The sequence below is a fragment of the Stylophora pistillata genome, chromosome 1 (genome assembly GCF_964205215.1).
Source record: "Stylophora pistillata chromosome 1, jaStyPist1.2, whole genome shotgun sequence".
NCBI classification, from domain to species: Eukaryota; Metazoa; Cnidaria; class Anthozoa; order Scleractinia; family Pocilloporidae; genus Stylophora; species Stylophora pistillata.
The window spans coordinates 45,273,855-45,286,014 of record NC_142519.1 but is presented as its reverse complement, the minus strand read 5'-3'; the positions used below and the strand labels follow the sequence as shown (position 1 = coordinate 45,286,014).

Here is a 12,160-nt window from a genome sequence, read left to right as displayed (position 1 = left end):
GCAACTCTGTTGTTATGCTTGCTCTATTGGTTTATTAAGTGTATTTATCAGGTTGAACCTAGGCAATTAAGTCATTCGCACGACAGGAACCAGAGATGAATTTTATTACTTTAAACATCGTGTAGAATTATTTTGAGTTTAGATGGGCTCGAGTGAACTTAGCTAAACGGGCATGAAACAACACTGATTATTACAAGAAACAAACTTCTTCACCCTCGTGAAGAAAAAAAGTACAAAATAGCAGAAAAGAACGAATAAAAAATGCTACTGACACTGGTTCTTCCTCTGTTTTTATCGGGCCCAAAACTTTCGATGTACATTTGAGCAGAACTGGCTGAAAAACAACGTCAGAGTTTTGGATACTAAAGAGTTTTTGATACTGAAGCACGTGTCCGCACAGGATAATTGACCGACTGGACTCGAGGATTTTAAGTACTGATATTTCCCAAATTTCAAATTATCTAATATTTTTGAGAGATGAATGTTATTACTTACCGGCTTGTAACATGTGTGAGGTTTTCATTAATGAATGTGTAAAAAATTTGTAGATGGAACTAAATAAAAAAAAGAAAAAAAAAACAAAAACAAAAACAAAAGAAAAAAGCAAGAAAAGGATAAAAGAGCGATATGTAGGATTATAGGAGCAAACGACGGCATTAAATTCTATAGTTTTCCATATTTCCTGCAAAGAATTGTTTTGAACCAAGAATAATCTCTTTTGTCTCGGAAAACAATACACAGTCAGTTTCAAGGTATTCGGAAAAATAATTTACCACTTGTGTAGAATCGATTAACATCTGCAAGACTGGCAAGTAATTCTCTGATAACAGTCAAAGAAGTCATTACGCTGTTAAAGTCGTTTAACAATCACACTTCGTCTACTTTACGATTTGTTAATTCTTTCTAAGATAACACTGGCCTAACTCGACAGGCATTGTTTATGAATTTTGCTCTGTATAGGTTTCAGGATGCACGTAATTTACATTCATTTACTTCCTTTTGTTAGGAAAGATGTCTATCAACAGCATGTGGAAATTCACTCCTATTTTCAGTAAGTTAATTGTTCCTATTGAATTAGGAAGTTTAATTCATTTTTCATCAGCATGAGGCTGGAGAACATTTTGCGTTCGCCGAGGGACATTTAAAAAGTTCTTAATGACGTAGTTTTTTTTTGGTGCAAATTTTGGGCTTCCATAAATTAAACGCCTGTGTCACTTTGTAGGTGAATAATCTGTCTAAATTTCAAAATGACGGCCTCGTGTTATGTTAGAGTTGCCAAGGAAATGATGAACACGATAAAGAAAACTCAATTCCAAGAAGCAATAGAGATGCTATTTAGTTTTCGGAGTTTTCAAAAGAAAGATATGAAGTTTTTGCTCTTTTGACGAACCTGTTAAATTCTAGTGGAAACTGGCTCTTTATCTCCATACGACTAATCAAAACAATTTCAACAAAATGGTTTCAGCTTCAAAACGAATATTGAGTTGAGCAGAATTCGAAAGCACCCAAGCAATTATACTAAAACAATTAGATAGATAGATCATAGATAGTTCATTTATAATATATAGATTTAGCCAAGCCTAAAAGCGGAGATCCCAATAAGTGAAAATTTTGCAATAAAATTTCTTTACATATATTTAAAATTTTTACCCAAACATTTTTTCAGTATGGATTAAACCCATTGACATTTACGTGTAACACTTTACTGTGAAAAGTCAAAATTTTGGAGAAACCAAGAAAGCAAGTTTACACAATGCGCAGTAAATTTTTAAAAATCATCTTTTCCAAAAAACAAGCTCCAGCGAAAGAAGACTAATTAAAGAACTTATTTCCGACGAAAAAAGCGATAGGTGCATATTACGTTTTAACTCAAAAATCAAGATAAAAGATAAAAATCGCTAAATATTTTCGCATGTGTGCAAATGGGCATGTGGATCATATTTAACAAATGGTAAACACCACAGCGTACACTATTGAGTTATGGATGCACGCGGGAGGTTGCTAACCACGAAAGAAGCGCAAGAGTCGCTCGAGGCGATAGCTTCTTGAGTGGCGTAATCAATTGCAAAGAAGCAATGCGGCGAGTATTAAAAAAGGGAAGGCCCACTTTTTACTACAGCTGTAAACCGTAACAAAATCCCAAAACAAGGCCTTTGGAGCCCGAAAGGGCAAATTAGCAACAAAATCCCTGGAGGGGCCCTTAAATGATACTAATCATAATGAGATCCCTTGGTAGGGCCTCTGAGTCCCATGCGGAAAGGGCCGACAAAATCCAAGAAAAGGGCCTTGGAACGATCAATTAGTGGCGCCTAATATGAGATGGAAAATTAGTTATAGCAAATTCTATTTTTCGAATGAAATTCCTTTCTTTTATTCAAACCATGGGGTGCCAAAGAGAACAACTGAGCACTCCAATAAGCCTCTTTTGTGACTAAAAGCCTATCGATCTCTGCAGAGCCACTAGGGGCCTGTACCTGATCAATGCATTGGAACGAAAAATCGTCCAGGGTGTGTGGGGTTTTGTTGAAGCGTGTCGCTCATATTAACATATTTAGTATTCTTATCTCTTAGATTTTAGGTTTTTTTTCTTGTATTTTGTCCATTGCTTTCTTTGTAATTAGGCTTTTTGTTTATTAGCACCAGTTCATTAGTCGTTATCTGTAATTACGTAATCATTAGCACTTCGATCCTATTTAATGCTCTTTTTTTATTTCAAAAGTTCTAAATAACTGAAGGTCTCTGACCGAAACGTTTTTTATTAAAATTTTTTATATTTTTTACGTCAGAAGTTGTCCATCCTCCCAATTTTTTAAACTTTCTATATATATATATATATATATATATATAACTGCATATATATATATATATATATATATATAACTGCATATATATATATATATATATATGTCCCTACATAGTTAAAAGGATTAAAACTAGATCGACAAGCGCAAACTATTAAAATATGGAATAAAAAATCTTATGCCTTAAGTGCATTTGAAACAATGAAACTTTTACGAAATCTCACAGTCTTGAAAACCGGGCTGAACATGCGTGACTTCCTGAGGTTTGGTATTTTGTAGGGGCAGTAAGTTCTTAAGCTTACTGTCTTTGTTTTCCAAACCGTTCTTAAAAAGTTTGTCGGTCAGGGCTTGTCTTCTGCCTGACAGAGTTACAAGTCCTGCCTTAACTTGCGCTTCGTCGTAAGGAAAATATGGGACTATGATACGCATCGCCCTCTTTTGCACTGCCTCCAACTCACAAGAAAGATACACGGGTAGACTGTCACGAAAGACTAGGCAGGTATATTCAGTAATAAGGCGAATGCAGCTACGATAGAACTGTACTAATTCATCAGAAGCCAGACCTGAGCGCTTTAACTGAGAGAGGCAAAACAGACGTTTCCTAGCCTTCTTAACAACTTCGGCAATATGATGGTTACATTTTAAGTCACTCGAAACATCTACATTATTCACCTCAGGCTCAGCGAATATTGTTGAACGATAAATTCAACTCTAATCACTGAGTTTGAGGTGGATAATTGTGAAATAGTCCTGCTGGTAACAGATTTGTCAATTTTATATCAAAAGCTGAAATCTTTAGGGTTGTCCTTTATATAAGCGCCATTAGCTTTCTTAGGTTACTTTCCCTCGCTGACATACATACATACCTACATACATACATACATACATACATACATACATACATACCTACCTACCTACCTACCTACACACACACACACACACACACACACACACACACACACACACACAAACACACACACACACACACACACACACACAAACACACACACACACACACAAACACACACACACACACACACAAACACACACACATACATACATACTCCCCATAGGGGCTTTTCAGGGCCAACACCCACCCATTCCACTTGAGGGAGGACATCCACCACACAGTAATCTCGTGCGTGGAAAATTAACGTCTCCTACCCCTAACCCTGCAGGAGACGGGTCATACGGTTTACTCGTCCTTGTCCGAGAAGACTAGAATATCTATCCATTTCTCGACCATAGAAGGGTAGCAAATTCTCCTCACTTATTTTAAGACCAATCACAATCCGGCGCCTTAACCAATTGAGCTAACCGGGCCGCGGTCTATTGATATATTGCAAACGAATCATTCTTCTTGTACATTTGAGGCCAAGTTATTTGAACTGAACTGACTTCACAGGCAGGGATTAATAGTGTTGATGTACTGTGTTTTTATAAATACCTATTGCCTAATGGGAAGATGTTATTTGTTTCCAGTTGCAATAATCATGGAAGTATACACTCGAATATATGTCCAACGCTTTCACACAATTCGGCTCATTCAGGTGGAGAAAGGGCAATATGTGGAAATAAGATTTAGCATCTACAAGCCCGATTGGTTGCCTGGAGCACCTTGTGCTGATGAGGAGTATCTTGAGATCCGTGATGGTTATAATCAGTCTGCCAATCTACTGGGTGTATTTTGTGGAAGTGATACTCCTTATTTTACCCTGCGATCCAGTGGACATAACATGTGGTTAAGATTTTCACCTCAGCGTAGATACTGGTTTTGGTGGGATTTAGACTATGAGGGAAAAGAAAGGAATGAAACAGGTAGGAATTTTCAGCGTTTGATTTGAAGAAATTTTTGCTGGCATCATTAAGTAAAAGTAATAAGTAAGGTATACTGTTGGAATGCAGATCCGACCTTTCGAAGTTCGATTCCCCTTGGAACTCAGATATTTTCCCTTCTTCCCACGCTCGTGGCAAGACAAAGAAAATATTTTCTTAAAGTCTTTTTGAATTATTCTTTAGCTCCTGCAAACCTAACTACTGTAGCACAGACCCAGTTTGTCCTGTTCAACCATCCTTCATCGTTGTGGTGCCCTGCGGAAGGTGGACCGGCTCCACACATTGTTTGGAGAAAAAATGGAGCTGTTATGCAAAACAGCACAGGTGTAAAATTCCAACTAAATTTTGCTGAAAAAGAAAGAAATGCAAACTACAGCTGCGAAGTGGACAGCAATGGCCTATTGCAGAGGAAAAACATCAGCCTCGTTGTCGAGAGTAAGTCTGTCATAACAAATTAAGGTTAACGTATACTTATGTGTACGTAGTTACCCCCTTTAGCAAAATGTTTTCACAAATTTTGGACGATACCAACCTAGCAGTGTTAAAGAGAACACATTTATTACCAAGCTACCCCGCGTATCTTCCATTAAAGGAAAACGACGCGGCCAGGGAGAGCAGATATTCTTTTCTTCCTTTTCTCAAAGCAATTCTGGGACTATTCAGCAATATATGAATCCTTGGCGCGTAACACAAACCCTGTTAAAAAGCCTGGCAATAAATGTTTTCTCTAGAATACTGTTAGAGGAAAGGTTTTGTCTTGGGCCTCTCTTGTCATGGTAAAGAATCTGAAATAATTGAATTGCTCACAATTCAATGTTCGTCGACTTCTGATAAAAATCGATTGTTTTAACTATTAATCGCTGCAAATGAGATTTCTTTGCCTAAATACACTTTTCTATTTAACAAGGCAAGAGGCAAAATGGTATGCGATAAAAATCAAGATCCGTAGGGTATGAAACAGATCCTCTCTAGGGGGAGCATTCAAAAGCTAATTTAGGTAAAGCGTCCAAACATCAATTTTAGTGAATAGCTCGTCTTGTTTGTTAGGCTGCCCTGAACCTTGTCGATGCAAAGTTCTGAAAGGTAACATGAAGGGCTTCATACGTGTTGATTGTGAACAGAAACAGCTGAGATCAATTCCACAGAACGTTCCAAGAGCTACTGTAAAACTGTAAGTAGTTAAAAGCGAATGTTCAATGGTCAAACATTTGGTGGCAACAGCTGAAAAATCAATTTCGCCCATATTTCAAAGTGATGTAGGTCTCAATAGGAAATAAACCCCTGCATACTTCGTTTGGCTGAATATCGATTCATTTTCGAGAAAATCGACAACAGCTGAATTCCGCAGCCAAAATGTGGCTTTTGAGGCTCAAAATTTCAGACGCATCTCGGAGCGTCACGTCACAAAATAAAAAAAAACCTGGATTGATAAAATTACCAAATCTTGAAAAACAACATCAAAACATATGTTGATTGCAATTTGACCAATTCTTGGCCATTTATTTACACAATCTACTTGAATTTATCCGACCTACTTCCAAATAGATTAGAAATAGGTCAAAAATAGCCCACGATTTAACTATGTGCCATACAAAATAGTTGTGGAGGCGCGGTGGCCTCATGGTTGGTGCGCTCGACTCTGGATCGAGTGGTCCGGGTTCGAGCCCCGCCCAGGACATTGTGTTGTGTTCTTAGGCAAGGCACTTTGCTCTCACAGTGCCTCTCTTCACCCAGGTGTTTAAATGGGTACAGGCAATTCAATGCTGGCGGTAACCTTGCGATGGACTGGCATCCCAATAAGAACACAACACAATGTCCCGGCCGGGGCTCGAACCCGGAGCACTTGATCCAGAGTAGAAATACTCCTAGTCGCTTCATGCTACAGAAAGCGGAGTTAAGCACTGGCCTAATGGGCCACTGGGCTCGTAACCAGACTTTACCATACAAAATAATTAACTGGAAATCTGGGTTTCGGAAGGCAGAAGGTAGTTCTTTTGGATCTCCAAAGGATATTTTGGGAAAATGATTTGGGGTGATTTCATCAAATTTTGAAATTGCATAAAACGCGCCGATTCGACTCAATTTTTTCGCATTTTATGTTCAATCTACTGCTTATTTAATATAATATGCTCTTACCTTCCATATTTCTGAGGATTGCAGTCCTGAAATTGTTGCATCTCCCTCACAATAGTGATATTACTTGGAAGGATAGTCAACGCCTCCTAAAAATGATTATTCACAAAGCGTAGTCCAAGTTGTCTGTTGGGATGCTACGGGAGATCTACACCGCGCTTGAACTAGACGTTTCTTCACTAACCAGCTAGCGGAAGCAGCTCCATATAGATATTTTGCAAGAATTGGTTGAAAATTGTGGTTGTAAAACTATGGACGAAATATCTAATGCAAACCTTGAACTCCCTGCCTGCGAAAACACCCGCGCCCTGTCGGCAAATCTAACGGATTACTAAAGTACCTTGCTGATCCGCTATAGCTAAAGAGGGAAGTGTTTTTTAGGCCGTCTATAAGAAGAATTCATTTAATTCTTAGATTTAATTAACTTGGAAGGAAAACATGGCTTTGTTTACTCTTGTTTTTGCCAGAAAAATATAGATGTTAGCTTTTACCCAGTGGGCGTGAAAATTCTGTTCTGATCAGACAACAGGCCTATAATGTGTCTTTACACATCACCTACACTTTATAATATATCGCCATGTAATTCATTGAGGGCTTTGATCTCGACCATATTAGAGGGGGATAAATGACTTCTTACTTGGCTAGCTTCTTCGACAAGACTAAGTACCAAATAACTTACTAGTTGGGTTGATTCTTTCAAAGCCTCTGTTTCAAATATACAATATCAGTACAATAAACGCTTGGCGAACATGTAATTTTACTTTAAGTCCTTAGGCATACCGACCCGCACTCGAGTTTGGTGTATCAGCTGGTGCAGTGATTACTCTAGGCTTTTCTTGAGTTTCGAGATACTCAGAATGAATGGTTTTAGTACCAGACGTGAGCTTTTGGACCGCTGCCAGTAATGGATGAAAGTGAATTTAAGAACGCACTCCGTGAGTCGCAGTCTCACTAGCGGCACGAGTAACTTAACAAGGCATGGTAGGCTTTCGGAAAGAAGTAATGTAAATATAAATCTGTTGAACGTTGGCTAATACAAAATTTTCATTAAAGGTTGTGGTTTTCCAGTTGTAACTCTAATACAGCTTCTTTGAAATAAACAAGTATTCCAACACTGCATTTTTTTCTAACGGCACATCTGAAGTGATGGGCTATGCCATTTGCAGATCTTTCGCTCTTTTTGACCGAATATGAGCTTTATCCACCTAAAACAGTGATTTAAAAAATACCATGATACATCTAATTATGATGCATTTTTAAAATCACGAACGAGGTTAGATGATTGTTTACTCTTGTTTCGTGTTAAAATAAGACCTAAGTTCCTGAAGCCATGTGTTTCACAGTACAATGTTCTGTTTTTGCGTAGTTGTCGATTTCAGTAGATCTCATTTTGAATTAAGTGGCTTTGTTCCGCCCGCGAGAAACAAGTTTCTTAACCAGCAAAATTCCGCTTGCATTTAGTTCGTGGTTCGGTTAAAGACTAACATTTAAGCAAAGATCTCTTACGTGAAGTAATTAAAGCCTCTTTTTCGACGAAATGGGAATAGAGAAACCTCAAATCAAAAACCCCGAGATACGCTTTGGGAAGAGTCATTATTAGGAGGGGTTGACTATCCTTCCAAGTATTATCGCTATTGTGAGGGAGCTGCAACAATTTCAGGACTGCAATCCTCATAAACATGGAAGGTAAGAGCATATCATGTTAAAAAAGCAGTAGATTGAACTTAAATTGCGAAAAAAAAATTAACTTTGCGTGTGTTTGGGACAATTTGCAGAGAGATTTTCTGACGCTTAGTTGTAGAATAGTATAAACGCTCTAATAAAGATCACCTCATGGTTGTTTACAACCTCGGGCCCGACAACCTCCAAGTACAAACATTTCCACCATCCATCGCTCGACAAAACCCACTTGCAATCAAATATTTAGAAAGAAAATTTTTTACTAATGTTGGGGACAATTTGTAGAGAGATTGGCAAGAGTACCATATATCTCCATACATTAATTATGCAATCAGACTAGTAGAGATTGTTTTTAAACATGAAGGCGCGCTGTAAAAGGAGCCTTAGGTCCCACTGGACCATTTGTCAATCAACCGTCGTGTGATGTGGAACTCTTAGAGTCAAGTCAGCTTGAGCTACAGCTACTCCAAAGCAGTGAATAGGGGGCGCATTCCTTAAAATTGTTTTATGTCTTCATCGCAATAGAAGAATTTTTGAGATTTGTATTTCCTTTCGATTCTCCAATGGAAACTGTCTTTATTTGTGGCGGTAATTTTGAGATCGAAGTTGGTGGTTCGCACGTTACCTCATGCCACCATGCTGGTGGAAGTAAACAATAGACATCTCATTGTTCGTATACCACCGTTTGAATTTGACCCGCACACGTCAACGGTGAGTGACAAATGAGCTTAGGTCTTCCCAGGGAAAAACTCTTTATATAGCGTGCCTTCGAGTTTAATGCTTTGTCGTGAAAGACAAAGAAGTGGAATGCATAATTATGCATGGGGTTATATGGTACTCTTTCCGAGAGAATTTCTGACGTGTAGTTGTAGAATAATATAAACGCTTTAATAAAGATCATCTCATGGTCGTTGACAACCTCGGGCCCGACAACCTCCAAGTACAAACATTTCCACCATTTGTGACATTTTGTGTTGTCTTGAGTTATCTACGCCTACGGTAAAAACTGAACGAAAGAAAACTTGAATTAACAACTGATCGGGGTAGAAGGAAATTTTAAACCTGACACTTACATTTTCTGTGCAATTAACGGTAGAGAAGAAACAAAACCTGCAGCAAGCATAGCATTTACGGTCCCCGACACGAAACTACTCTTAAACCACAACCACGTGCTACTGAGCCACGTCACCTAATCGATACCAGTTCGCAATTCGTTCATTCGGCTGCTAGTCGGCCCAAACAGCGTGAGTATGTGTACATTTTCGACTAATTGACGACACCGTCGAATCGACGCATTTTATGCAACTTTAAAATTTGATTAAATCGCCCCGAATGATTTGTCCAAAAAATCCTTTGGAGATCCAAAAGAACTACATTCCGCCTTCTTAAACCCAGATTTCCAGTTAATCATTTTGTATAGCACATAGTTAAATCACGGGCTACTTTTGACCTATTTTTAATCTAGTTGGAAGTAGGTCGGATAAGTTCAGTTACATTGTGTAAAAAAATGGTCAAGAATTGCTCAAATTGCAATCAACATATGTTTTGATGTTGTTTTTCAAGATTTGGTACTTTTAATCAATCAGGTTTTTTCATTTTGTGAAGCGACGCTCCGAGATGCGTCTGAAATTTTGAGCCTCAAAAGCCACATCTTGGCGGAATTCAGTTGTTATCGATTTTCTCGAAAATAAATTGACATTCAGCCAAACGAAGTATTTACTGGTTTGTTTCACTCTTAGGGCAACCTAACTTGAGAATATGAGCCGAATTGATTGTTTGGCTGTTGCCACCATATTTTGAAAATGTTCGATTTTTGGGCACATTTGGTCTTAAGTTTCAAACAACATGATCTAGAAGGAGCTGATGCATTAAGTTACATGTTAAGTTCCTTGGAGATAAAGATCAAGTAGGGCCCCAAATTCGATCGAATAGCTCCAAGGTATGGGGTTTGTTTCAAATACACTCATAGGGAATGAGTGGTTGATGTATTTTTAGAGTGATCAATGACAATTACGGTGTTGGTGGGTTTACAGTAACATCATGTCATATTTCCTACAACTTTTCAACATCTGTTTTAATCTGGGAATGAATCCTCAGTGATACATGCGGTGTGAGATTCTTAGCAATTTTTTTACCTATGGTCGAAATTGTCACATATAAGGAAAAAGGATTTTTGCTGTGAGAAATACAGTTAATGTTCGCAGCCGGGAATATCACTTGGCATTTTCACTTTTTTTTTTTTTGAGGAATTTGTCCAAAAACAAGTTGAAGACCTTGTCACCAGAGATTTTCAGTAACAACCACTGGCTACGATACCTGTAAGGAGGAACTTTTGTCTAGCTGAAAAAACCTTTTCCTTTTCACTCTTCTGCGATAGAGAAATTTTATTTGGACTTTACGACAATAAATTAAAATATATCGAATTCTTTATGTTGTTACTTCTCGTACGCAACACCTCTGATGAACACTTCTCTTTTTCCCGAAAGAGTTTTAATGATAATTGTTTTAGTGGTGTTTCTCGCCGCATCGTCTGCTAAATCTAGGAACGTAGAAGCTTAGACCAAACTGAAATATTCTACGATCTCCATTTTGTCTCTTTTAATTTGCTATTCTAGTAAAGTCGCGCCGTAAAACTATCGAACTAGTCGCCTTTTTTAGAATTTTCTTACATTACAAGATGATCAGAAAGTGAGAACTCTTTTTCAATTAATGTTACACTCATTTCCCTACCTCAGGATCAATAGATATTATAAAACATGTCCAGCGGCGAGATAATTAAACTACCTAATGATTCACGATAACATATAGGGACCTGTCTTAGAACATAAGCTGGCATTCGGGTTTTCCGCTGATCGCATTTGACATTGTAAACCAAGTTTTTAAATTCTAAACCATTTTTAGAGGAAGTACATAAAAGATTTGCTCTTTAGATATTAAATCTTTGAATGATAAAATTTGATCATTACCAGTGGAAACTTTAAAATACATACTTATCTAGATTGAGTCGCAGGTAATTGAAACGATGTAAAACATAACGTGTGATTTCAACATAATTATAGGAAAAAAAAACATTATTTCAAAGCTCAAAGTCAGTTTGTTGACCTTTTTATTATAGGGACGTATCCAAAAACCAGCTGCAGGATCTACGACCGAGAGTGTTTGCTGGAATTCGAGTTTCCAAACATAGTTTGCTAAAGCTGTAAGCCAGACTCTTCTGCTACAAGGCGATGTCAATTAAAACCACATAATGAGATAGTATACATATTTATCATCTAATTTGAGTCGCAGGTAATTGAAATTATGTGAAACAACAGGTAATTTCAATATGATTATAGGAAAAAAAAAGACAATCAAAGTTTCTATAACGTTATTTCAAAGCTAACAGTCAGTTTGTTGACCTTTTTATTTTAGGGACTTATCCAAAAACCAATTGCAGGATTTACCACCGAGAGTGTTTGCTGGAATTCGAGTTTCCACACATGGGTTGCTAAAGCTGTAAGTAAAACTCTTCTACTGCAAGGTGATTTCAATTAAAACCACACAATGAAATATGAAAATATAAAATAAATAAATAAATAAATACGTGAATAAATAAAGATATAAATAGATAAATTAAGTAATGAATGAATAGATATATTCATTCTGAGTTCTCACCTCGCAAAGTTTATTTGGGCAATTTTTGGTGGGAAATATAATGTATCTCGATTTTA

General features: G+C 37.5%; 1 protein-coding gene across 1 annotated transcript; it reads left to right on the top strand.

Annotated features, from left to right (window-relative positions):
• The first annotated feature begins 4,294 nt into the window (after positions 1 to 4,294).
• On the top strand, positions 4,295 to 10,803 carry LOC148742730 (cubilin-like). The gene is made up of 4 exons (XM_088748247.1): positions 4,295 to 4,619; positions 4,821 to 5,072; positions 5,685 to 5,808; positions 10,697 to 10,803. The coding sequence occupies exons 1-4, from the start codon at positions 4,295 to 4,297 to the stop codon at positions 10,770 to 10,772; spliced, it is 777 nt and encodes a 258-aa protein (XP_088604373.1). The 3' UTR covers positions 10,773 to 10,803.
• The last annotated feature ends 1,357 nt before the right edge of the window (positions 10,804 to 12,160 follow it).

Bases quoted from the DNA above. Each gene is read 5' to 3' on its own strand.
- LOC148742730 (XM_088748247.1), top strand. From the start codon at position 4,295: ATGGAAGTATACACTCGAATATATGTCCAACGCTTTCACACAATTCGG. The intron at 4,620-4,820 runs GTAGGAATTTTC...ATTATTCTTTAG, and splicing joins AAAAGAAAGGAATGAAACAG to CTCCTGCAAACCTAACTACT. The intron at 5,073-5,684 runs GTAAGTCTGTCA...CTTGTTTGTTAG, and splicing joins CATCAGCCTCGTTGTCGAGA to GCTGCCCTGAACCTTGTCGA.